We start from the raw sequence: 12,235 nt of genomic DNA, 5'->3' as shown, positions 1-12,235 counted from the left end.
ATGCTTTTCAGATTCCTCCAGATTGCCCCGTGTATTAAAAGTTCTCTCCAGTCCCACCAGTGTGGCTCAGTAGTTGAGCATTGACCCCATGAATCAGGAAGTCACAGTTTGATTCCTGGTCAGGGCACACGCCAAAGTTTCGGGCTCAATCCCCAGTAGGGGGTGTGCAGCTAGTCAATGATTGCCTCTCATCATTGATGTTTCTATCTCTCTCTCTCCCTCCCCCTTCCTCTCTCTGAAATCAATAAAAACATACATATTTTTTTAAAGTTCTCTCCATTTCATGTAGCAGCCTGTCCATTCAGGATATTTGGGTGATGGGTTAGTTTCCTGGGCATGCCATAACAAAACACCACAAACTGAGGGGCTTAAAACAACACAGATGTGTTCTGTCATGGTTCTGGAAGGCGGAAGTCGGAAAAAGCTATACTTCCTCTGAAGCCTCTAGAAGAGGATCCTTCCTGGCCTCTTCTAGTTTCTGGTGACAGCTGTCAATCCTTGGCATGGAAATACATCACCCCAGTCTTTGCCTCCATCACCACATGGTCTTCTCCTCTTTATATATGAATTCAATGTTCCTCTTCTCATAAGGACAGCAGTCACATTGGATTAGGGCCCATCTCGTGGCCTCAACTTGATGACATCTGCAAAGATTCTATTTCTTAAATAAGGTCACATTCCTAGGTGCTGGAAGTTAGGACTTCCACATATCTTTTGGGGAGACACAATTCACCCCATAACTGGTGACCCCATGTCTTTTTTTCCTTCAGTTTTATAACTTTACTGGCCTGGTGCACGAATTTGTGCACATTGAAAGCAAATTAATTCGAAGAAATATTTTAATATTGCTATTCGCCCTTTCTCTATAATAGAAGTGTCAACCAAATTCATGATCAACAATGACAGATGGAAACACACGTGTGTGAATGGTGCCAGTAAGAGCTTTATATGTATTGTGCATGTGCGAATCAACTTAGCCTTTTATAGATATAGAATAAACTTGCTTAATTAGAACTGCTTTCTGATTTAGCTAAACTTTTTCCAGCCCAGTGAAGCACCCCAACTTCTCTTTCAGGTAATTTCCAGCAACACAGCAGTAAATATCAACACGAAGCACATTATTGTTATTGTAGATCACTCAGGGAGAACAAAGGGTAAAATATTTAACTGCAGCAGTACTTGATTATGTTCTGCACAGTAAGAAAATCTGAAGTCATTTTCAAGGTCCACCATTTCTTACTTCTTTTCAGTCGGGTCAAGTTTCTAAGCTTTCTAAATCTCCGTTTTCCAGCTAAAGAAGAGAAAATAGGATTCCACCGAGTGTCCTATCTACCTACCCCAGCACTTCTGTAAGGATCAAATGAGATGAGGCATGGGAAAATGCTTCACAAACATTTGGTTAAAGTGTGAAGTGTTTGCACCTGGCTATAAAGCAAGTCATGTTCCCGGGCTGAAGAAACTGCAAGGAGGCCAGTCATTGCTAGGGAGAGGAAGCCATGCGTTGCTATGTGACGTCATTACCCAGATGGACACTTAGCATATTAGCCTTTTATATATATAGATTCAACAATCAACAATTAGTTCTCACCCACATGAACTATTTGTAGATTTTTTTAAGTGGTGACTGGTATGCAGGTAACCAACGTATAGAGCTTGTTTGATGAATCTTCATCCTCATTATGAATTGTGGACAACCACACCATATACCATATGGAACATTCCTTATTCCTTTGGCCCAGACAACTTTGTTGAGCCTGGTATCTGTGTGCCCATCTTCTTTATGGCAAATTTCCGAATCTCTTTGAGTGCCCGAGGGTCACCCATCTTGAAACCCACTCCATGAACACGTTTGTGGATGTTGATGGTGTGTTCTCCGGTCACTACCTCGTTGATGGCAAAACGGCCCTTCTCCTCACCCTTCTTTGTGGGAGCCATTCTGCCAGCCCAGGTTGTAGAAAGTCCATGTCTCAATCTTTTTCATTACAAAATTGAAAGTACACATAAAGCCCTCCAACTGAGCCTTAAGCTCAGTGAGCATCTCTAGGGAAAGTACTTGAGAAACGCCGAAGTCCAGCCTGGCCTCTTTTTCAGGGAGCACCGTTTTTCTTGAAATGTCTGACAAACTATGGGTTAGACTTGGCTGTTTGGCAGGAATGTTCTCAAAAATGAACAAAATGAGCCTGTCACTTCAAAACAACTGCTGGTTATTGTTACCAAGAATAAAAGTCAAGATTTCAAGATAAAAATCAGAATTTTGAAAAACCTGAATCTACCACTGTGAGCTTGACTGCTTTCTGAGACTTAAAGGCTTGTCTGATTAGATGGGTAGCTCTATTAAAGAGCGTGACTCTCTGATACTGAAGAATGAAATGTGGCAACTCTGCATAACTCAGTGAACTAATGACTGATGCATGATGTTACAATCACTGGAGAGGGTCCATTCAGAGTGCAAGAGAGAGCAACAGATCTTTTGTTTGTTTTCAAAGGTCCCTTTTTTGCTTTCCTCTCCTTTTCATTTCTTTTTTATTGAATTTATTGGGATGACATTGGTTAATAAAATTATTCAGGCAGACCAATAGGTTTTAACGGAATCAAGTGTAGTGGGTTGAATGGAGGCTGCTAAAATGATATGTCCATGTCCGAACCCCCGGAACCAGTGAATGTGACCTTATTTGCAGAAAGTCTCTGCAGATGTTATTACTTTAGGGTTGTCCACATGAGGTCATCCTGGATGACCAAGGTGGGCCCTAAACCCAATGACAAGTGTCCTTAGAAGAGAAGAAGCCATGGACGTAGAGGAGGAGACGGCTAGGTGACAACGGAGGCAGAGCAATTGGAGTGATGTGGCCACCAGCTGGGGACTCCCCTGGAGCCACGGAAGCTGAAAGAGGCCCGGAGGATCCTCCCCTAGAGAGGATGTCGTGCGCAAATGCCCAGGGATGAGAGAGGACACAGCATGTTGTAGAAACTGCATGTTGTTTGTAGAGGCTCCATATTAGATAAAGATATAAAATCTAGCCCGAACCAGCGTGCCTCAGTGGATAGAGTGTCAGCCTGCGGACTGAAGGGTCCTGGGTTCAATTCCGGTCAAGGGCATGTACCTTGGTTGTGGGCACATCCCCAGTAGGGGGCGTGCAGGAGGCAGCTGATCGATGTTTCTCTCTCATCAATGTTTCTAACTCTCTACTTCTCTCCCTTCCTCTCTGAAAAAAATCAATAAAATATATTTTTTTTAAAAAAGAGAAAATTGGGTTCATTATTCTTTTAGTTTGTGTGATGCTTTTACTGCATAAATATGTGTTCCAGAACAACATATTGTCAGGTTTGTATGTTTTTGGCATTTATATAAAGGGGAACCATGCTGTAGGTATCCTGACACAACTTGCTTTTTGTACTCAAGGTTGTCCATGCTGTAGTTTGCTCATTTTCAATGCTGTATGGTATCCTATTGTATGGCTACATCCCATGTTCAAAGGCTGTTAAATCACATTGTTTACCCATATCTTCAGGAAAAAATCACTTCTACTGTCGTGGTAAACAACCTGCTTCCCTATTTGTAATGGTCTGGCCCTCTAGCAACTTCAGCGCGAAATTACAGCTAATTTGCCTACAAAGGTCAGGTGGTCATAATAATCTGGCCATTCAGTGTATAGAGCAATTTGTTTATTCTCCGTGTCAATGGGCATCATTGTTTCTAATGTTTGTTTGTTTTTTCATTAGAAGATGCTGAAACATTCAGGAGGGCTTTGAAGCCAAAGCTGGAGATGGTCAGACTGATGGATTAGAAGAAGGACCATCCCCAGCTCTTTGTTAGGGTCAGTTATGATGAGAAGCAGTGACTGTGGCTCATATTGGAGCACAGATGGGGAAACGGAGGCTGTGGGTGGTTAGGTGACACCCACAGCCATACAGTACTCATGGATGTGGAAGGTAGATGGGCCCTGATGGTCTCTGCCTCCTGTTTTCCAAATATTCACATCTCCCAGCTTATGTCCACACTGTGGACTTCATCTGGAATATTCTCCAAGACATCTTCTAATCCTCCCTGTGTATTTCAAGGCCCTGGACAAATCTCTCTCCTCCAAGAAGCCCTCCTTAACTCTCCACACCCACTCTGAGCACCCCTGGCACTTCCTTCCCCCTCTCAGGCACCCCTTAACGGCCAAGGATAGGTCTTTACATCTCTGGTGCAGCCCCGGGACAGACACAGTAAGCCTCGGCAAGTATTTGCTGAATGAATTCATGTCTACTCTGATCTCATAGACTCAATGTTTGTGTCCCCTCAAATTCCTATTTTAAAATCCTAACTCCCAACATGATAGTGTTTGGAGGTGGGCCTTTGGTAAGTGATTAGTGTTCGATTAGATCATGAGTGGGGCCCTCATGATGGCTGCTCTTTGCCGGGGTCCAACCCCAGCAGGTCCAGGGGTTCCCAAAGGCGTAGATGGAGTCGGCGAAGAAGGAAGGACACGGAGACAGTGTTCAGTTGATCAGCAGCCTAGCCAGGATCTCCAGCCAGGATCTCCAGCCAAGTTCTGGTCTGGATCTCCAGAGAGGTTCTGCTTCGGATCTCTAGCCAGGTTCTGTGTCCATGTTCTCTTGCTAGGTTCTTCAGGTTCTCCAGCCAGGTTCTGTAGCCATGTTCCCTCGCTAGGTTCTCCAGCCAGGTTCTGTCCAGGTTCTCCAGCCAGGTTCAGTCACCAGGTTCTAGTCAGGTTCTCTTGCCAATTTCTGTAGTCAGGTTCAGTCCAGGATCTTTTGCCATGTTCTCTCCAGCGAAGTTCTTCTGTCTGTAGGTTCTGTGTAGGTTCTGTCTTCTTAGTTCTGTGTTCTAAGCTCTGTATTCTAAGTTCTGACTCTTGCTGTCTTGTTACATCTGTATTTATACCAGTTGATTCAATCCTATCAATCTCTATTACAAAGGTTAGGGCGTTTCTTATCTCCATTCCAGGGAGTAAAGATTATGTAGCTTAAGCATGATTGTTCGTAGTTAAAGTGATTAATTACCCGCCTGGCACTTAGTTGAGGGGTTTTATTCCCTCCCTAACTTCAGGGGAAAATCCCTACCTGGGGAAACAACCTTTCTCAGAGACCTTGGTTAAAACATATAGTGCCAAGAAGGTGAGCAAACATATTAAGAACAGTATGCCATATATGCCAGGTCCCTTGAAACAGCAAGGATGGACCGGCTCCCGGCAGCTCTTATAAAATGAGGAGGTGATGAAAGATTCTCTGCTCTCCCCCATGTGAGGTTACAAGGAGAACACAGTGATCAGCAAACCAGGAAGAGAATTCTCACCGGATACCGGATCTGCCGGTGTCTTGATCTTAAACTCCCCAACCTCCACAACTATGAGAAATGTCTGGTGTTTCAGCCACCAATCTGTGGTAATTTGCTCCAACGGCCTGAAGGGACAAAGACACATGGTCTGTTTTTAGAGAGGAAACAGGGACACTTGAGGGGTGGTGAGATGCCCGTTTGTAATGGGGCACAGCGTCAGATACCGCTCTCTTGGCTTTACCTAGTTATTTGTCCGGCTCCTTTCTTCTATGAATCATCCTATATTTAGGGTTGAAAATGTGATAGGCAGTTAGATAGGCACAATCAGAGCAAGGACGCTGCGCCAGGTGCAGAGGCCACCAGTGTGGAAAGCCCCGGGTGCCTAGCAAACGACAACTGTAGGGTGGGGCCTCGTCGTCAGGGTGACATTTCCTCCTCTAGCATATTGCTGGTCATGCGCTTGGACCCCTGACCTTTCCTCCCTAGAAATAACATCTAGGCCTCAGTTGTATTTCAGCTGCAGGCCCTGAAAAGCAGCAAAACCAGACAAGTGACAACACAGCTGACCTCAGGACCAGCTGCACTGAGTAATGATCTGCTGCTCTGATGCCAACCAATCAATCAGTGGAGACTCCAACCTTAAAAGGACACACCTTGAAAACTGCTGAATAGTCTACTGAGATCTTCCCCCTGGGACCTCTCCTAAAATCTCCACCCTTCCCCTAGCTCCGTGGTCGGCAAACTGTGGCTTGCGAGCCACATGCAGCTCTTTGGCCCCTTGAATATGGCTCTTCCTAAGCCTTAGGAGTACCCTAATTAAGTTAATAACAATGTACCTACTTATATAGTTTAAGTTTAAAAAATTTGGCTCTCAAAGAAATTTCAATCGTTGTACTGTTGATAATTGGCTCTGTTGACTAATGAGTTTGCCGACCACTACTGGTTTGGCTCAGTGGATAGAGCGTCAGCCCGCGGACTGAAGGGTCCCGGGTTCGATTTCAGTCAAGGGCACATGCTCAGGTTGTGGGCTCTATCCCCAGTGGGGTTGTGCAGAAGGCAGCTGATCAATGATTCTCATCATTGATGTTTCTATCTCTCTCTCCCTCTTCCTTCCTCTCTGAAATCAATAAACATATATATATATATATATATATATATATATATATATATATATATACTAGAGGCCTGTTGCACGAAAAGATTTGTGTAATAGGCCTTCCCTTCCCCTGGCTGCCAGCACCGGTTTTCCTCCGGCACCTGGGACCCAGGCCTTTGCTCCGGCAGGAGCCGCCTTCAGTCTTCACTCTGCCACTTTGTGTCTATGTATGCAAATTAACTGCCATCTTTGTTGGCAGTTAATTTGCATATCTCGCTGATTAGCCAATGGGAGGCGTAGTGAAGGTACTGTCAATTACCATGTTTGTCAATTATTAGATAGGATATTTTTTAAATCTCTACCCTTAAAACCCTTAGGACTGAGGGCCCAGTACCCTCTCCCTCCTGGTAGCACACCAGGCCTTTTCCTTCCCCCTCCCACCGGTGTGTCACTTTACCTTCATCACTTCTAAGCTCCAAGGGCCCTTCCTTTGCTTCTATAACTTGTTTCCTCAGCCCATTTCTTCTACAAATTACTTCTTCTCCCTCTGTGATTTTCTAAATAAATGTTCTCTTATAGCTTTTATTCTTTCCTGGCCAGAACTCTAGTACTGAGGTTGCTGAACCCAGTCCGGTCTGACCCTGCTGGTCTAACACCTGGTGCCATTTCCACCTCTGCCAACAAAAAGAATCTTAAAAATCACCCAGTCCAGCTCTGCGGGGCTCAGTGGTTGAGTGTCGACCTGTGAACCAGATTACGGTTCAATTCCGGTCAGGTTACATGCCCGGGTTTTGGGCTCGATCCCCATTGTGGATCGTGCCGGAGGTAGCTGATCGGCAATTCTCTCTTGTTATTGATGTTTCTGTCTCTCTCTCTCCCTCTCCCTTCCTCTCTGAAATCAATAAATTAAAAAAAATCATCCAGTCCAGGGATTGGCAAACTTTTTCTACAAAACGCCACAATTAATATTTTTCAGCTGTGCAGGCCAGACCATCTCTGTTTTGATGACTTAACTCTACTGTTGTAGGTTGAAAGAAGCCACAGACAATATATAAACAAATGAGTATGGCTGTGTGCCAATAAAACTTTATTTGCAAACACTGGTGGTGGGCTGGATTTGGCCCTCAGGCCATCGTTTACCTATCTATCATTGACCTAGTCCAAGATTTTCATTTGACAAGGAGGGGTTCACCCAGAGTCATTTGGCAGGTGAGGAGCAAAACCAGAACTTACTCTCAGGCCTGCCAACATCCTGCCTTTGTGCCTTCACTTTGATCTCTCAGTTGGCTTCTATGGGCTCAAATTAGGTGTTAATTTCCTCCACTAATTGAGCTGGGATTTTTCCAGATGCCTCCAGGCAGGCATCAACCAGAAAGTGCAAGGTAAACACGGTTATAACCACCCACATCTGCAGTAACTGTTGGGTGGTGGCCTCTCACCTTTGCTGAGCACCTGTTCAGCGGCTGAGACTCATTAACCTCTGCCCATGTGTCTTTTGCTTCACTAAAGAGACTCAGAGAAACAGGAGAGTTGCAGCTGCCGCCGCCGCCACCTCCTGATCACTATGGCACCCGGGCTGCCCAGGAGCTTCAGGCCAAATTGGCAGAGATCCAGCTCCGATCCAAGCAGGGAGTCGCGAGGAGCTAGTGGAATGGCTGCAGAGCTACACCCGCCAGACTGGTATTGTACTGAATCAGCCGGTTCTGAGAGGTGACGATGGGGACAAAGCAGCTCCGCCTCCCATGTCAGCACAGAGCAGTGATGGCGAACCTTTTGAGCTCGGCGTGTCAGCATTTTGAGAAACCCTAACTTAACTCTGGTGCCGTGTCACATATAGAAATTTTTTGATATTTGCAACCATAGTAAAAGATTTATATTTTTGATATTGATTTTATATATTTAAATGCCATTTAACAAAGAAAAATCAGACACAGAACCTGACTACAGAACCTGGCAAGAGAACCTCGCCATGCTGATCAACTGAACGCTGTCTCCCTGTCATTCCTTCTTCACCGAATCCGTCCACACCTTTGGGAACCCCTGGACCTGCTGGGGTTGGACCCCAACAATTGGCGCCCAAACAGGGTTCCCCTAGCTGACCCAGAAGCCACAGCTGACTCCTCCCCGGACACCAACACCACCATCAAGTGCGGCCCTGATGGACCCTTTGATGCAGCCCTTCAACTCGCTGACGCTTCGGGAAGCCCGTCGCCAATGACGCCGCCCGCTAGCCAGATCAACAAGGACCACCAAACCACCGACTTGAGGAGACAGCTGAAATCCCTTGACTGAAGAGGCCAGCAACCTTCTACAGGAACAAGGCTCCTTGTGCACTCCATCCACTATGTTTATAGGTATGCTCGCTATCATTGCTTGTCAGTCTTCTTCCGAGTCTTAAACAACCCAATCTGATAGGTGGCTGCTGATTTACATGCGCTATCATTTAAAAAATATAAAAGGAGGAATTTGCCGGAAGCCAGTCCATCCTTGCTGCTTGACACAGTCGCTGCAGGGAAGAAACACCTGCACAGCATATGTTTCAAGGGACCTCGCATATATGGTATACTGTTCTTAATATGTTTGCTCCCCTTCTTGGCACTCTGTGTTTTAACCAAGGTCACCTCTCCGAGAAAGGTTGTTTCTGCAGGTGGGGATTTTTCCCTGGAGTTAGGGAGGGAATAAAACCCCTTAACTAAATGCCAGGTGGGGTAGTTAATCACTTTAACTACGAACAATCATGCTTAAGCTCCATAACCTTTACTCCCTGGAATGGAGATAAGAAACACCCTAACCTTTGGAATAGAAATTGACGGGATTAAAATCAACTGGTATAAATACAGATGTAACAAGACAATAAAACACAGAACCTGACTACAGAACCTGGCAAGAGAACCTCGCCATGCTGATCAACTGAACGCTGCCTTCGTGTCCTTCATTCTTTGCCAACTCCGTCCACAGCTTTGGGAACCCCTGGACCTGCTGGGGTTGGACCCCAACAATTGGTGCCCGAACAGGGACCCCTAGCTCACTGGGATTCCGATGCCACCGCCACCTATGGGCCTCCCCACTCTGCAGCCTCCTCCACCACTTCCACCAGGCCTTGGCCTTGGTTTTCCTATGGCAGTTGGACCCCGCCCACCAAACTTGAGGCCCCCACCACCTCTCCGTGTGGGTGAGCCTGTGGCATTGTCAGAGGAGGAGCAGCTGAAGCTGGCACAGCAGCAGGCAGCATTGTTGACGCAGCAAGAGGAGCGTGCCAAGCAGGCAGCTGTGTTACTGGAGCAAGAACGGCAGCAGGAGATTGCCAAGATGGGCAGCCCAGTCCCTCGGCCCCCACAAGACATGGGCCAAATCGGTGTTCGCACTCCTCTGGGTCCTCGAGCTGCTGCTCCAGTGGGCCCCAGTCCTACTGTTTTGCCCATGGGGGCCCCAGTTCCCTGGCCTCATGGTCCCCCACCACTCCCTGGAGGTGAGAACAGAGAGATGGATGACCCCTCTGTGGGCCCCAAGATCCCCCAGGCTTTGGAAAAGATCCTGCAGCTGAAAGAGAGCCGCCAGGAAGAGATGAACTCTCAACAGGAGGAAGAGGAAATGGAAACAGACACACGCTCATCCCTGGGCCAGTCAGCATCAGAGACTGAGGAGGACTCAGTGTCCGAATCCAAAAAAAGAGAGAAACCGGAAGCATCGGAACCGAAAGAAGAAGAAAAAGCCCCAGCGGGTACAAGGGGTGTCATCTGAGAGTTCTGGGGACCGAGAGAAAGAGCCAGCCCGGTCCTGTGGCTCTGAGTCCTCAGCTGCTGATGTTGACATTGAATATGTGACTGAAGAACCTGAATTTATGAGCCCAACTCCATCTTCTTCAAGAGGATTTTTGAGGCTTTCAAGCTCACCGATGATGTGAAGAAGGAGAAAGAGAAGGAGCCGGAGAAACTCGACAAACTGGAGAACTCTGCAGCCCCCAAGAAGAAGGGCTTTGAGGAGGAGCACAAGGACAGCGATGATGATACCAGTGATGATGAACTGGAGAAGAAGCCAGAAGCCCCTACCCTGTCCAAGAAGATGTTGCGCCGAATGAATCGCTTCACTGTGGCTGAACTCAAGCAACTCGTGGCTCGGCCCGATGTTGTGGAGATACATGATGTGACAGCACAGGACCCTAAGCTCTTGGTCCCCCTCAAGGCCACTCGGAATTCCGTGCCTGTGCCACGCCACTGGTGTTTTAAGCGCAAGTACCTGCAGGGCAAACGAGGCATTGAGAAACCCCCCTTTGAGCTGCTGGACTTCATCAAAAACGCACAGGCATCCAGGAGATGCGGGAGGCCCTGCAGGAGAAGGAAGAACAGAAGACTATGAAGTCAAAAATGCGAGAGAAGGTTCGGCCTAAGATGGGGGGAAGGTCGACATTGACTACCAGAAACTGCATGATGCCTTCTTCAAGTGGCAGACCAAGGCGAAGCTGACCATCCATGGGGACCTGTACTATGAGGGGAAGGAGTTTGAGACACGGCTGAAGGAGAAGAAGCCAGGAGTTCTTTCCGATGAGCTAAGGATTTCCTTGGGGATGCCAGTAGGACCAAATGCTCACAAAGTTCCTTCCCCGTGGGTGATTGCCATGCAGAGATACGGACCACCCCCGTCGTACCCAAACTTGAAGATCCCTGGGCTGAACTCACCCACCCCTGAGAGCTGTTCCTTTGGGTACCATGCTGGTGGCTGGGGCAAACCCCCAGTAGATGAGACCGGGAAACCACTCTATGGGGATGTATTTGGAACCAATGCCGCTGAATTTCAGACCAAGACTGAGGAAGAAGAGATTGATCGAACTCCTGGGTGGGGAGCTGGAGCCATCTGATGAGGAGTCTTCAGAAGAAGAGGAAGAGGAGGAAAGTGATGAAGATAAGCCAGATGAAACGGGCTTTATTACCCCTGCAGACAGTGGCCTCATCACTCCTGGAGGATTCTCGTCAGTGCCAGCTGGAACGGAGACTCCTGAACTCATTGAGCTGAGGAAGAAGAAGACTGAGGAAGCGATGGATGGAAGCGAGACACCTCAGCTGTTCACTGTGGTGCCGGAGAAGAGAACGGCCACCGTTGGGGGAGCCATAATGGGATCGACCCACATCTCTGACATGTCCACGGTTATGAGCCGTAAGGGCCCGGCCCCTGAGCTACAAGGTGTGGAAGTGGCCCTGGCACCTGAAGAGTTAGAGCTGGACCCCATGGCCATGACCCAGAAGTATGAGGAGCATGTAAGGGAGCAGCAGGCACAAGTGGAGAAGGAAGACTTCAGTGACATGGTGGCTGAGCATGCTGCCAAACAGAAGCAAAAGAAATGGAAAGCTCAGCCTCAGGACCACCGTGGGGGCAGCAAGAAATACAAGGAGTTCCCATTTTAGGTCCCCCTCACACATCCAGCCCTCCTTTAGGCCCTCTGCTTGGTTGCCTGGGCTTCACACATGGGTCCCCAAGAGCCAGCTCTCCCACATTCCCAAGGGCTTGTCATTCATGTTCTTATTTTAGACCTGTTCTGTAAATAAAGCTGTATCCCAAGGGGGAAAAAAAAGACTCAGAGAAGTGAAGTGTAAAGAAAAAAGCTTGGGCTTTGGAATATGATTTTGGATTTTAATTCTGCCCCACTATCAGCTCTCCAAGTTGCTTCTCCACTGAGCCTAATTCTCCCCCCCACCCCCATAAAATAACCCACCTCAAAGACATATGGTTTGTACAACACATGCTATGTGCTTGGCATGTTGCAAGCGCTTAACAGAAATTTCTGTGTTCAGCGTGGTCCGGATTTGCTTATGAGGCATGGTGGGTACCGTCTAAGGTGGTCCCTGTGAACCCCATGCCTGGCA

The 12,235-nt window shown here is 47.3% G+C and overlaps 1 protein-coding gene across 1 annotated transcript; it reads left to right on the top strand.

Annotated features, from left to right (window-relative positions):
• The first annotated feature begins 9,416 nt into the window (after nt 1-9,416).
• LOC118652563 (splicing factor 3B subunit 2-like) lies at nt 9,417-11,932 on the top strand. The gene is given in 6 exon segments (XM_036302458.1): nt 9,417-10,040; nt 10,042-10,213; nt 10,216-10,667; nt 10,670-10,768; nt 10,771-11,208; nt 11,210-11,932. Coding segments are annotated over 6 exon segments (2,352 nt in total). The 3' UTR covers nt 11,777-11,932.
• Nucleotides 11,933-12,235: the final 303 nt, after the last annotated feature.

Source organism: Myotis myotis, unplaced genomic scaffold (assembly GCF_014108235.1).
Source record: "Myotis myotis isolate mMyoMyo1 unplaced genomic scaffold, mMyoMyo1.p scaffold_m19_p_32, whole genome shotgun sequence".
Lineage (NCBI taxonomy): Eukaryota > Metazoa > Chordata > Mammalia > Chiroptera > Vespertilionidae > Myotis > Myotis myotis.
The sequence above is the reverse complement of the archived record's forward strand: the minus strand, read 5'-3'. Positions and strand labels throughout refer to the sequence as shown.